At 41.4% G+C, this 15,474-nt stretch overlaps 1 protein-coding gene across 1 annotated transcript; it reads right to left on the reverse strand.

Annotated features, from left to right (window-relative positions):
* Window positions 1-68: 68 nt before the first annotated feature.
* LOC307027762 (indian hedgehog B protein-like) lies at window positions 69-7,173 on the reverse strand. Its single transcript, XM_079662534.1, has 4 exons — window positions 6,317-7,173; window positions 4,912-5,069; window positions 4,537-4,640; window positions 69-2,188 (listed from the first exon to the last, which is right to left on the reverse strand). Exons 1-4 carry the CDS (start codon window positions 6,620-6,622, stop codon window positions 1,440-1,442), a joined length of 1,317 nt encoding a protein of 438 aa, XP_079518660.1. The 5' UTR covers window positions 6,623-7,173; the 3' UTR covers window positions 69-1,439.
* Window positions 7,174-15,474: the final 8,301 nt, after the last annotated feature.

Raw genomic sequence — 15,474 nt, forward strand, 5'->3', positions numbered from 1 at the left:
TTCATGATGTATGCTGTAAGATCTTTAATAAATATGTTGCCATTAAATAAAGCACAGAGTAGATTGGGTTTAAAAACAACAACTTTATGTTTCATATACAAATTGTATGAACAGAGTTGCCAAATAATAATAATAGTTTACATTATTTTCTAAAAAATAGATCTTTAAATATTCTCTCCAGCAATAGCTTAATATACATATGTGACAAATGTTTTTAAGAAGGCATATAGAGAAACGCCTTGGAGCTCCTAGATAGCAACGTTTGAGTTTATATGCTCAATAAGTGACAACCTGAACAAACACTCATAATATAGTAATATAAAAACATTAATTGTCATTCAGCCATCCATCACATATGCTGACTACAACAACAGAATTGCTGTACCTTTGCGAATCTAGGTCTTACGTATAGTGTGATGGGTGGAATACAAAATAAATCAATGCAAAGGAGAGTTATCAAGTAACTATCTGTAATTTAATATTATGCAGCTGTTGCTTAATACAGTAGTTGAATACAGCCTGAGTGTTGTGTATAACTTAAGTAGATACTACTGACCGGAAATTGAAAACCTGAAATAATGAAAACATGTCACAAAATACATTTTAAATAAAAGAACTGATAAAAAAAAACATGAAGATGTATAGATGAACCATATGAATCCTTTGAGATAATGAAGCAGATGAAATACTTTGAAAAACAGATTGACAGCATGTCCATTATTAACCCATGCATTTGCCTTGCATTGGTAAGTATACACACAGTGTCCATTATCATTTTTCTGTCATTTAAATACACAGAACTTCCTCCATCATGGTCCAGTTAAATATTATTTGGGAAATTAATTATAATATACAGTATCGGCTCGATAAAATAGAAGTAAAAAAAAATCTGAGGATTGACTTCAGGAATGATTCTGACAGAACATTTGAACAATTCCTAAAAGAATAAATACCTTTGTACATATAGAGCTTCAAATCACACCTAGTTCAGTCACTAGGTTTCTCAATGTTCTTCATTCCTCCTCAAATGTTTCCTTCATTTTTTCTATGAATCTTGGTGCTCCAAAAATGTGTGAAATTTATAAAATGTTCTCTTATAATGTCAGTAAACCTAAGCGTGATCTCACACATTGTAGGACATGAAATACAGTACAAAGGAATAATGAAACTTGATTGTCTTCACTTCCTCCTTTTTTCCTTTTTTGAACGGAATTTGATTGTCATTCCAGTCATCTAAATCATTTGGAATGAAGGAAACCGAAATTTCCCAAAGTAAAAGTCTTTTGCACAATTACATGTACGACAATTAGGAGTTTGTTGATGTTTAGCAAATACAGGCAAGTAAAGTAAAAACCAATTGTTGATGATTCTTGATCTGTGCTTTGTTTCTCCTGAATAAGTGAAAGAGGTCATCAGAGAGTACCATGTCACTGTGGCTCCTATCTTTGTGCTTGCTCAATCCCCAAGGGGTGGAAGTGTCCAGCACCCAATAGCATTTGCCCCAGCCTCTGTAGAAGCCAAGTGTACCAGTGCAGGCCATCAGTCTGAGGTTCTGAGGGTCCGATCAGGCTGTAAAAGACCCTCAGTGGGGCAAGGGCCCAGTGGGCCAAATGGTGATTGTCCACAGCCGCATAGCAGGATGCTAGCACACCATTCACCACTATGGAGCCATGCTGGGTTAGTGGGGCATACAGCCCGGTGTTCCTCTGTTCTTCTACAAAGGTCACTACAGAAAGTTCTGCCTGTGAGCCCACTTTCCCTTGTGATATAAGTACACACTGTCCAGGCTGGACTTCACTGGCAAACACTGTCCTCAGATCTGCTTTCCAGCGAGGTCTGTCCTTTTGTATGGAGCCCTTTAGTGGCGGCCCATCAGCTGTCTTGTCCCACTTTGGCTCACTCTGCTCACCACTGCAGTCTGTCACAAAGATCAGGTGAGCGGCTGTGAGAGTAATATTAAGTCCTCTGTTGGTGCCAATGATGTAAAAGATCTTTGTGATGTTGGGCTGGTGGTCCAGGAAGGACAGGACCGGACTGTAGAGCAGGGAGCCGTGACCATCTGTCGTTGAAGAGGCCAAGACTCGGTCACCAGGGAGAAGGTCACGCATCTGTTTAGTAGCCCCGCCCTGGAGGATAACCTGAGCATCGCCAGAGAAACAGCCACCGGTTTTGGCGGCAACAGAATGTTCTGGAGAAATACAAAAATAAAAATACGATTATTGGATTTAACTTTGTGTTAACGTCTATGAAGAATAAAGAAAAACAAAAAAAGATAATTTCTCTTACGAAAAGAGCAAAAGCACAGCAGCACTTGGACCCCTACAGCGGCTTCATCTGCACATTGTTCTAACAGTTGTAGGTCACTGAGTGATCTATAAAGCAGGCCAGACTTTGACACTGACCCAAGGACAACTTTGTCTCAGTGGATCAGCGGGAGATTGTTAGCATATGTATATAATGTGACTCATGTTCAAACCCTGGCTTTCCTGTCTGCCTCTGTCCCTCTCTCTTAAGAAGAATATGTGTAAATGCATCCACAATTAATTTGATTTACGACTATACTATAATGAAATAAATGTTATTTTTGAATAGTTTGAAAAACTCTTTCAACTGGTTTGTGTGTGGGGTGGGGTCGGAAGAATGTATAATGAATAATAAAGTAACTATTGTTAAAAGGAAGTACTCCTGGTATGTGAAGTTTGACCCCTCACTATACTATCACATGTACTGTATAGCACTTTTCTGCCCAAGACAGCCCAGTATGTACATTTGATCCGGAGTAAATCTGTATAAGGTGGCCCTTTAAGACGCAGTGAGACGAGGTGGCAAGAAGAGGTAGTCAGCAAGAGCTAATGGATAACCAGCTGATTGTATCACCACAGTCTGAGCACGGCCTGGGGTCAGGGAAACAGGAAGGTACACAGACTCAGACCTGGGTCTAGATGTTGTTTGGATTACAGCAGAGGTTGTGCTTTAAACCGTTCCCAATGGTTCCACACAAGAATGAGCACTGGCACATTGTAATGAGGCTGATTCCTTACTGACGGCAACATCTTTTTAAATAAGAAAGAATGTGTGTGTGTGTCTGTCTGTCTGTCTGTCTGTCTGTCTGTCTGTCTGTCTGTCTGTCTGTCTGTCTGTCTGTCTGTCTGTCTGTCTGTCTGTCTGTCTGTCTGTCTGTCTGTCTGTCTGTCTGTCTGTCTGTCTCTGTGTGTGTGTGTGTGTGTGTGTGTGTGTGTGTGTGTGTGTGTGTGTGTGTGTGTGTGTGTGTGTGTGTGTGTGTGTGTGTGTGTGTGTGTGTGTGTGTGTGTGTGTGTGTGTGTGTGTGTGTGTGTGTGTGTGTGTGTGTGTGTGTGTGTGTGTGTGTGTGTGTGTGTGTGTGTGTGTGTGTGTGTGTGTAAGGAGGGTTGTGTTAAAGCAGTCTTAAAGCAGCCAAATATTTGTCTAAGGTGTGTGTTTCTGTAAGCCAGAGGGCTGCAGAGAAGGAGGTCTTTGACTGGGAGGTGATAAGACTTAGATAAGAGATCTGAGAGAACCCTACTGAAGGAAAAGCAACAGCAAAACAAAGGGAGAGTTAATCATCTCACAGCTTCTAACCTCAATGGACTGCTAGAATGTAGTTTGGCATCAAATAACTGGTAGTACTAGACATGGGTAAATGGGTTTCTAAAATGTCCCAGGTTAGAATGGCTTGAGGTGGAATGCGGTCAAGTATTGTTTGCTTAAGGGCTGTATCTGATTTGAAATAACATTTGATAAAATAAAAGGCTCTATTATTGGAATGCATAAAAAGAGAGGCAGATAAAATGTCAAATATACAATAGATGTTATCTGTTCCATTTATTTTTATATAAGTGAATTTTCTGTCCTAACACTACACATAGTATAGTTTACATCCACGTCAAAAATATCAATTTTACACTAGCCTCATCTGCGAATCATACAGCTTTCTAATGTGCGATCACAAAGAATGATCACTTTACGATGAGATCAAGAAGAGAGCACAGGTGCAACACCCTGCTTTGATTGGCTCCCAATAGGCCGTACACAAACAAACACACACACACACACACACACACACACACACACACACACACACACACACACACACACACACACACACACACACACACACACACACCCACACCCACACCCACACCCACACACACACACACACACACACACACACACACACACACACACACACACACACACACACACACACACACAACGTGGTGATAGCGGCACTGAAAGGCAAAGTAAACCATTAGTGAATCACCAACAAAAGCATCAACCTCATTAGTGGTAATGACAGCTGGCCACAAACACAAAAAACATACAAATACACACACACACACGCACACGCACACACACACACACACACACACACACACACACACACACACACACACACACACACACACACACACACACACACACACACACACACACACACACACACACACACACACACACACACACACACACACACACACACACACACACACACACACACACAAAGCAGTTCCATCTTACCTGACTTAACGCTACAGTGAATGTGGGCTTTGGACTCGTAGTAGACCCAGTCAAATCCAGCTTCTACTGCCAGCCGGGCCAACATGCCATACTTGTTTCTGTCCCTGTAAATAAAAATACCAAAATATATTGTAAACTCCTAATGTAATTCAATCAGAGTTTGATTGCATATTTCTCCAAAAAGCACAGAAAACATAAATGTTCCAAATGACATTCAAACATTATTTTTACATTGTAATACCTTTAAACACGACACTGAATAGTTGGTTGACTCATGACATTACTGATAGATTGACTGACTGAGTGACCTACTATAAGCAGTGTAAATTATAACTGGTCGAAATGGGCTATTCCCACCACAAAATGCATTCCTACCTGTCTGATGTGGTGATATCCAAAGCACGTCCCTCATAGTGCAACGAGTCTTCTGAATGATGGCCATCCTCATCCCAGCCCTCAGTCACTCTCAGCTTAACACCTGGCCACATGTTCATCACAGAGATGGCCAGAGAGTTTAACTTGTCTTTGCAACGCTAAGAGAGAGGTAAATGGAAGGAAAAGTAAGGAAAGCTGTTCAAATCCAACACTACGATAAGAAATAAGGTTATCATATAAGAGCAGATGGAGGTAAAGACCAACTGAAGAAGAGAAGAGAGGGACGTTATGGGAAGAGTTTGGTGGGTTACGTATGAGGCATCGTTTCAGCAAAACAGTCAACAAAAAGACGCCCAAGTTCAGGGGAAGAAATATATATATATAATGTGGAGAGAGTGTGTGTTTGGGTGTGTGTTTGGTGGAGCAGATAGTCAGAGACATCAGTGAATCACATTAAGACGGGGACAGGGAAGTTGGGATGGGAAAAAAACGACAGAAAGTGGAAGAACAGAGACGGAGTGTGAGAGTTACTCAAAGCAAACAGCATGTTCATTAGTTCATTCACAAGTGATGAGGGCATACCTCTTCACTAACATATTCAAACACTAGTAGACATGTAGACAATAGCCTTATTATAACACTGTCAGGTGAATGTTGTCAGGTGAATGGTCAAAGTACACACAACTATCCACGAGTTCTTGGGATGATTTAGCAGTTTTTCAGTGACTAATGTAAAGTGTACGGTCCAAAGCTAAAGGAGACATATTTACACAAGAAAATGTAATCTCATTAATAGCAAATAATTGACAATTTCCATCACTGAAAACAATTGACTAATTATTTTATTTAATTACAATTGCATTTTAGTGAACGGTGCGTTCTTTTACTGGCCTACATATAAAAAAATACCTTTATGTGAAACAAAAATTAAGATTTTGGTTGTGAAATTTATCCTGGATAGACTTTGGTTTGACCCTAAGATTAATGTTTTTTACGCAATCCCCTTATGTCTAAACTAATTTATTATTGTATTGAGTCTACAAACAAAGCTGAGCTCAGGAGTAATGGCAATATATCACGGCAATATCAGCAGCCAAAAATGGAGCAAAATCCAGAGCCGAGAGTCAATGAAATCAATCATTTTGGTTGAAACATTTATCAGAGAGCAAACATTCAGGAGACAATTGGATGCAACTGTGTGACTAATCTATTCTGAAGTAGTGCATTTCACATTCCAATGATTAACCAAAATTGACATTGCAAATTCGTTTATTCTTCTCAATGTTGCCAATGAACACCATAAACCAGGTATGAAGCAACATGGCACACAGGAACACCGAGCTATTTTAGTGCCTCAGAGGAAGATGTTTGCACCCATGCCTTTCCATCCACGTTCCTTCCTTACCTGGGTCATGAGCCTGTCAGCCCCCGTGTCCTCCTCATCTTTGAAGATAATATCTGTGTTGTAATTCGGCGTGAGTTCTTTAAAGCGCTCGGAGTTGCGCGTTATTTTACCCTCGGGTCTCCCGCTGGCTCCCAGGGTCTTCTCGGCTACCTTGGGGCTGAATTGCTTGTAGTCAAGCGGGATGAGCTTCTTCGGGAGCCGCCTCTTGCCGTACCCCCTCCCCGGCCCGCAGCCCTCCGAGACAGGTGCGAGGAGGAGGACCAAGGCACACAGAGAGGTGGTGAGGAGGATGAAGGAGATCCGCATCGCCCCGGGGGGAGGGAAGACTCTCCCTGGGGAGAGAAATGTCTTCAGTACCTCCCCGGCTCAGTTCCCGACTCCATCGTCCGTGACAGTCGCAACATCACGTCCGAAAGACTCGGATAAAAGACGCTCACCTCGGCAGCTCCAGGCACCATGAGGACACCAAAACGTTTTTTAGCGGCTCCAAAAAATTGACCCACAATTGAGAAACTTCGCTCCCTCCGCCTTACAGAATCAACAGTAAGTGTGTAGGCTGTAAAGTCCGTGTATTTAAACAAACAGGTTCAAAGTCGATTTGGTGGGCGAGATAGTTAAAGAGAGAGAGCGGTTACTGATATCCAAGTTGCAGTGTTGTGGTTTCTCTCCCTCTTTTTCTTTTGCTCTGTGAAACTTTCACAACACCGGCCACTTTCACCCGCTGCTTGGCTGGTCTCTGCATATGCGACCGGCGTGCAACAAGCTGCAGCTTTCCAGTTGAATTGAAAGGATTTGAGTGATCCAAAACGATCTGTTGCCACTTCAGACCGCACCCTGCCAGTCCTGCCCTCCTCTCTCCTCTCCCTCTCTCCCTCTGTCCCTACTCTGCCACCCACCCCGCCCTCCCGGGCACAGGGTGCACTGGAGAGTCCTGTCCACACTCTGCTGGCAGGCAAGCAGCAAACACAAGCTTTGCCCTTTACTGCTGCCACTTCACATTTCCACTTTTTTGTCTTTGCCTGTCTATGCCCTTGAGAGCTCCGCATGGGGACGACCTCGTTTTTGTTTTTGTTATAAACTGTAAACAACACACTATCACAATCAATTAAACCAATCAATTTCCTGGAGTAGGCAGCCATCGATGTGTTTCCCCCCTGGCTGCATCCCAATATAAAATATGATCAAGGGTCACTGGTTGACTGGCTGGCCGGTGTTTGGTTGACTGAATATTAATGGGGTAATTTACTAGCTGTGAGACGGACTGATTTCCTGATGTTTGGCAGGTGGACTAGCTGAAGCGTTGCTTGGCTGAATAACTGATAGCCTGACAGTCCAACAGACAGTTTGACTTGCTGACTGACAGACTGACTGAATCTAAGATTGGCTGCCTATCTAGACGATTGTCCTAATTAATCAACATGATTAATAACTGTATGCCAGTTTCCTAAAATTGAGAAAAACTTCTTTAATTTAATAACTTTTGGCCGTCAGGCTCCCTGACACGCTGTGTGTGGCTTACACACACACACACACACACACACACACACACACACACACACACACACACACACACACACACACACACACACACACACACACACACACACACACACACACACACACACACACACACACACACACACACACACACACACACACACACACACACACACACACACACACATTCACATATACATACACATACACACTAGCAAACCCAACCCCTCCAAATTAGCTCTTCAAATATTTGCCAGCAGAAAATCAGTGGTCTCACCCCTGTTTCTCAGGGTAGGCTCCTTTGAATGAAGTGAACTGTACAAGGCTGAGGGTTTCCACAATTTATGTTTTATTATTTGTAAGTGTAAACACCATAAAGTATTTCTGCCGCACTACTGCTTTTCATGTCTCATGATGGAACAGAGAAAAGCAAAGAGAGGGATTCACACACAGTAAACAGTCATCTATAGCTGTGTTTGCCTTTAAGCTGAAATAGAACATAAACTGGGACTTGTGTAAATTCATTAGAACTTTCCTGGTGTGTCATAAGTCAGTTAAAAAGAAATCTAAATGAGTGCTATAGAGGTGTCTGTGTTTTACTCAATTTGTATTTCCAGCTTTGTTATGTGGAAATGCTCTGATAATGAAGTATCACCTTATTAAGGAAGGGGAATCTCTTTTAAAAGGGACACAGGGGATACTTCTAAATGTGTAGAGAAGTGTCACAAAATCAGGAATGTGAGGTGGACATGCTCAAAGTGCATCTTTTGTGAAATATTACAGCTGAAAAATGTTGCATGCAGATCAATGTATGACAGTGCCTTGGGTGGTACAACATTCCCTTTTACTTTTTCACAAAATCTTACATTTCCAGTTAGTATAAGACTACCGACAGCAGCTGTTAGCTTAGCACACATACTTTAAGCAGGGGGAAACAGCTGGCCTGGCTCTGTCCAAAGCGGACAGAATCTGCCTACTATACTTCTGAAGGTTACCTATTAACTAATTATAGTGTGTTTTTTTAATCCGCACAATCACTGATTTGTACAAGAGCCAAGTTAATGTTTTTCATGGATCTGGGTGCCAGATTTCTTTTCAAGAGTATCAGTAACCTCTTGGAGTTTCAGATGACCCCAAGCCAAACATATGGTGACGACAAGAGCTCAGAAAGTCAGAAGTCAAGAAATTACTCTGTAAAAAGAATGTCACTTTTCCACACCTAGACAATCATAATATAGCATGTGAATATATGGAGGTTGATGGCTTTTGCAGTTCCCAGTTGTATTTATGCTAAGCTAAGCTAACAATCTAATGGCACCACCAGAGCTTCATAATACTCTGAAGACCTGAGAGTTGCCTTGTTCTACTGATCCAACTGAAAGAAAGAGATTAAGGATATGTATCAATTAAAGGTGGGGGATTTAATTTATTTCAGATACACTTTTTGTTATATTCCATGGAATGCTCTTAACATCCCGATAGCAATGAATATATTAAATGCTTTGACAATAAATACATAAAACATTTTAATCTGTGGAAGCTGTAGCGCTGTAAAAAGCACGACCAATCATTTTAGCCGGCCCGGCTAAAATAACTGGATGGCCTACCTACCTGTGAGCCTTCCATCTGTGTACAAACTTATCTCGTGCAGATCTTTTCCGGTTGTGTACTTTCAAATTCTAACGCACTCGAGCTGGTTTCTCCAAAATTACATACCCCACCTTTAATCAAACTATTCTGTTTAAAGTTGGTGGTTTAACCTTTGACAACTTCTGCCTGTTAACATCAAGAGTTGTAAAGACTTGAGAAAGATACTGAATGTAAAACTGCTAATAATGAGAGACCAACGCCTTGCTGTTGCAGTTCTGCCACATTTGTTATGTGAACCAATCATACGTTGAAAGGTTAAAGACGCTGAGTGATGAAGGGATTTATCATTTACACTATTAAACAGCTGATGGGATGCATCACATTCAGTACCGTTTGTAAGAGCCGATACTTCTACATTTGTACAAACGTTTGTCCGTGTCCTTGCGTGAGCAGAAATCAATATGCAAATGTGTGTGTACCCACGTTTGCCCAAGCATATGCTTTCCTGTAACTATCAACATTTTGTGGCTGTGTGTGTGTCATCCTTTCTTTGAAGATCATAAATACAGGCGTGGTTCCAGGCAGGCCGGCTGCCTATTCAGCGTGGCTGTCGACAATGCTTCAGAAGTGGTCACATTCTCCCATCCATCCATCCATCCCTCCCTTCATCCATCCGTCTTTCAGTTCCTCTTTGCCTCAAGAAAGGACACCATGGCCTTTCAAGCAGACAACAATCTGATCAGATCAAACCAGAGTGGAGCCTGACACACCACAACCCCAAACAGATCTTCTCTCTCTGCTCGTATTAATCAACCTGTCAAATTCTCTGTCTTACACCATTTCTCTTAGCCTTTTTATGTTCACATTCTGTAAGGTATGAGCTCAAACACACATCCATGCAGTCCCACAAACACAAAAGCAAAAACACACATATCCAGACATGTGTGTGTAGTACACGCTCACACGCTAGCAGATTCACACACACACCAGGCCAGCAGACGAGCCAACCGAGCATCAGGCTCGTGCTCATTGATGTTTGTTAAAGTTATTAATTTTCTCTGTGAAATAAGAGGCCTCGGTGGCAGGACAGAAGGAGGTGGGTGCCAGCACCAGAATCTATCTCTGCTTTCATCTGCTGGCACTGGGGCTCTATGAGTCCACAGCTAAGGGCCTTTACATGGGCATCGGGGTTACCCACGCTTACCCCGGGCCCTAACCAACAAAGGCTCTGAGTGGGGCAAAAAAGGAGGAAGGCACAGATGAAAAGAAATGCTAAGAAGGAGATGAAGGGGGAAAAAGGGAAACATTTAAAAAAGGATGATACACACAGACAGAGAGATAATGAGAGAGGGTGAGAAACATTTACAAAGGGGTTGAGGAGAACATTTAGGGAAATGAGGGCGCAAGATGTGAATTAAAGAGTTAATGAGAGAAAGAGAAATATATGAGAGGGATTGAATGAGTAAGAGAGAGTGAGTAGGCTACATGGCACATAAGCTGGTAAACAAGTGAGTTTGGGTTGTTTTGCACTCAGTGGAAGCTAGCGTGTTTGTGGCTTGTGGTGATTCGCTGTAATGGGGGTTAAAGGACGTTATGCTCAAGGTAACAACAGCTAGTGGCTAAAACCACCATCCCTCTTCCTCCTTCTCCTTCTTCTGTCCCTCCAAACACTCCAGCGTCCAACCCCAGACCACAATAAACACCTATCACTATGTTTCCAGATAACCTAAGCTTCTAGGCATCAGAGTGCTTCTATCTGAAACCTTGTAAGCATTATACTTTCAAGACAAGGAAATTAAACTTCCTGGATTTGCTGCACTTAATTGTAGCCTTCACACATTTTGACATACATTTTTGTCAGTGAGTGCCACTTGGCCAGTCCGAGGATTTAAGGAGCTAAGCTGGAGCTAACATAGCAGCCAGTGAAAACCACAATGACCAAAACTGTCTATCAATGGTTGTGAGTGGCACAGATACTGGTATTGCTAAAGCGGAGTTTAGTGCACTGTGTTTTGTCAAAGAGCAGACAGAAAGAAAAATAAAAGAAGGGTAATATAAAAGCAGAGTAGGCCTACAGGCTAAATATGTCTGGTAGTTAGCGGCCTAGGCTAGCCACCACATGGATAAGCAAACAAAGAGCTGCCCTGGGGAGTAAAGTACGCTGTGTTTTGACACTCAACACATATGGATGGAGAAACACACTCACATACATGTACAAATACACAAGCACGCAGGTGGCTACAGACATAGGTTGTCAAAAACACTAAACGCAGTAGTACATGCACCATTTAGTTTGCATTATTACAAGCAAACAGCCACAACCCACCTATGGAATCCTAGCATAGTCATAGCCATCAATGAGCACTGACACAAATGGCACAGTCTAAACACAGCTGCAACTTAAAAACAGAGTTCTATGCTTTTGGCATATTTATTAATTACATGTGGATAGTTCACTTAAAAGTCTTAAAATAAGACTTGAGGGCTGAGTGAGACACATGTTTAAAAGAGTGGAAACTTGCTTTAGGATTCCTGTCAAAGACTTAAGTCAAATTTGTATGAAGTATCCTAATAACAAGTCTAGTACCTGGCTTATGCCAACAATAATGCAGTCGGTGCTCTTGCTCTACTCTCTCCATATCAAATTAAGGATGTTTTCTTCTTCCTACCTCCCTACCTCTCTCTCTCTGCTTCCCCCCTCTCTCTCGCTCTCTCTCTCTCTCTGTCTCTTGAGTGTGTGCCACATCTGTGGGCTCTGTGGTGATGTTTCTCTGCTCAGAATGGATTCACCAGCTCAAAAACGTCCTTATTATATTTATATTTTACTACACCACTGGAAATCCATGCCAGCTGGGCTACAGAACATTGGGCAGAAAGAGGGAGAGAAAGCAAAAGGGGAGGAGGGCAAGTTAGAGAGAGAGAGAGAGAGAAAAAAAAGAGCCAGGGAGAGAAATTGAGAGCCACAAGCATAAACCTTAAAGAAAAAGAGGATATAGAAGAAACACAGGTGGAGTCAGAAGTAGAAGAAAAATAGTAAAGTGACGTTAAGAGCATAAGAGAGGGGAGGAACAGCATGAGTGAGGCGGAAAGTGGATAGAGAGAGGTCGGTTGAGTGGGCACCCAGAAATAGGTTGTGACAATATGATTACCCTGGGTGCTCAAAGGTAAACACAGAAATGGGCTGACGAAAAGACGAGTCGATTTATTCTTACACACACACACACGCACGCACGCACGCATGCACGCACGCACGCACACACACACACACACACACACACACACACACACACACACACACACACACACACACACACACACACACACCCCACACACACAAACACACACACACACACACACACGCACACACATGCAAGCTTGTTAACCGGAATCAGAGAAAAACAAGAGTGACCTCTGATGAGTGGAGTTGGATGAAGGACAGAGGGACGTGTCTCTGAAAGAACGAAGGGAGGGACAGAGAGGGAAGTTTGATGACAGATGAGGAAGGAAGAAGGGCCATGGATGAGGAAAGAGGAGGTCATGGGAGGGTAAGTGGGATGACTGAAAGAATTGGTTGAGTGGATGCATATTTAATAAAATGAAAAAAACACCACTTTTGCCCTACTTTATTCATTATGCAGTCCATTCTATATTTGTATTGCATTATAAGTAGTTGGCTGATGCTTAACTGCAAATCAAGTTCAAACAGTTGCAATTAGCCTTCATAGGATCAAAAGTCAAGACTTTGCTAAAAACATTTTTTTTCGAATAAATGAGGCAGTAATGCGACTGTCCCGACTTCAGAGGGAAGTTTATTTCAACACTGCACAATGAAAGTAATTATAAATTCTGTATGAGCACTACAGCAGCCTGGTCTCCGAAAATGTTAGACCGCAAATACAAAAACGTTATCAACAAAAAATACTGTACATTGCCAACCTATAAGCCACTGTTTCACACATGACTTTGATGAAACGTGGAGTTTACGCTGACGGTGGTGTATTGCATTGTTGTATTTGATTCATGTTCATGTCATCTCTTCAATTTTGGGAGAAGCTACAGTAGCAAAGCCGTACTTAAAAAGTCTCGTTTTTGCTCTAACACCATTATTAAATGCTCTTAATCAAGACTGCATCCCTATGTGTAACTTCAGACAAAGAGGATTTTTGTTGTTGTTGTGAATATTGAATAAGAAAGATACGCTTTTTCTTTTTCTTGTACTGATAGCAGGGCAACAACTAGATTTCCTTGCAGGTTTTCAGATGGCTTTTGCCTAACTGGTGATGCATTTTGAAATTGAACATCATAATATTAAACTGAAAAAGATATACAACCCAGCCCAAAAGGGTTTCAAAGCTACATCCTGCAAAACCACACCCAACAGCGTGAATTAACATGTTTTTAAGGGATCCCGTGGAACTACAACCTCCAGCTGCTAGCATTAATGCTAACTCCACATGCATCAAAAAATTCGGAATCAGAGTGATAATGGTCAGGAGAACCAGCCTACATATGCGATCTGTATTAAAGAATTGTCAGTGATACTGCAAATGTATCTTTGCTGAATTAAATATCATGTCAAAGACCTTCCAATGGAAACAATCTCACATCTCACAAACCCTGCCGGATAGAATATTTCAACATATGTTGCCATCAACATGTTATTCTGGGGAGAAAACACATCTGCCGTGGTTTCCTTTGAAGTAACACAACATTTTGTTATGTCTGCAAACGAAAAGACATTGCAAATCGTAATGGAATCTATTTAGCTTTACAAAGGCTAAAGAATAAATAGTTAAACGGGAATGGTCTTATCTTAATCCAGCAAATTCAGAACTATAGTTATTTCTCTTATTGAGCTATAAAACTAAAACATGTCTTCCCACATCACTTGTTGCACAGAAAGATATTTATAGAAATCTTCATCAGATTCACTTTCCCATGAGGCATAAAGTTACCAGAGTGGAACAGCTACTACTGAGGAAGGAAATCGGGACATTGGAACAATTTTATTGAACAAACAGCGGGGTTAATCGAGATTCTTATCGAAAGGAAGTGATACTGGCTACTCCCAATAAAACACAACAATAGCCTAGTGTGAGAGCAGTTTGTTACGTTTTGTATACTGTACCTCCTTTTTTTTGGGAGCACATTGTTACTCACTCATTCATCCAAAACAAAAGCATCCACATCTCCACAATAGAAAAAAGAAATCGACTACCTGCTCATCAATTGTAATTTAGAGATTTTCCCTAATAAGTTAATAGTTACCTTTATTGTCAATAGACCAGCACCCTTTTCAGTAATCATTCAATTATAAGACCAAGTAAGATAACATTTCTCATGCAACTGAAAATAAAACTGTGCATTATCAATTTAGGGGAAAGATAATCAGTCACTTCTGTAAATACAGAATGACATCTTGACTCATTAGTTTTCATTCACTAAAAAAACAGTTAACTTTACTGTCTGGGTGGGGCTGTGGGTAGACGATTTTATCTCATTTAGAACAAATTCTCACATTCTCATTCACAAATAATACACTCGCTTGTGTGCAACTATCAACGACAAAATTGTAGGAAACAATTGTGATTTAGGAGTAAAGACAGAAAGAGCCTGTCAATAAAAGAAAACAAATGTGACAGAAACACAGAGAAGAGTGTTTGGCAGAAAACTAATAATCGAAATAAAACAATTAAGAGAAAGAAAGTAGAAAAGTTGAATCAGAGATACTGTTAGTAAAATGAGCAAGAGAGAAAAAAATAGAGATAAAGAAACGAATAAAGTGAAAAAGTAAAAGGGCGAGAAAGAGCAGAAGAGAGATGGATGGCTATGAGGACTGGTACTGATCAGTAGCTCTTTCTGTGATGCGGCTTCCAGCTTCCAGCCCACCGATTGGTCAGCTGCCTAACTCGGAACATGCGTTCCCACAATCCCTCAGCGCCACTTCAATCCCACCACACTGGTTCACCACTCTGCGGCTCAAAACAGTGCCTGCTGGCATGGGCAACATATCAATAAATTCATTACACATTTATACTTAAATATTTATACTGCAGCAGTGTGTTTTGCAC

This window comes from Notothenia rossii (genome assembly GCF_949606895.1).
Source record: "Notothenia rossii genome assembly, chromosome: 2".
Classification (NCBI taxonomy): Eukaryota; Metazoa; Chordata; class Actinopteri; order Perciformes; family Nototheniidae; genus Notothenia; species Notothenia rossii.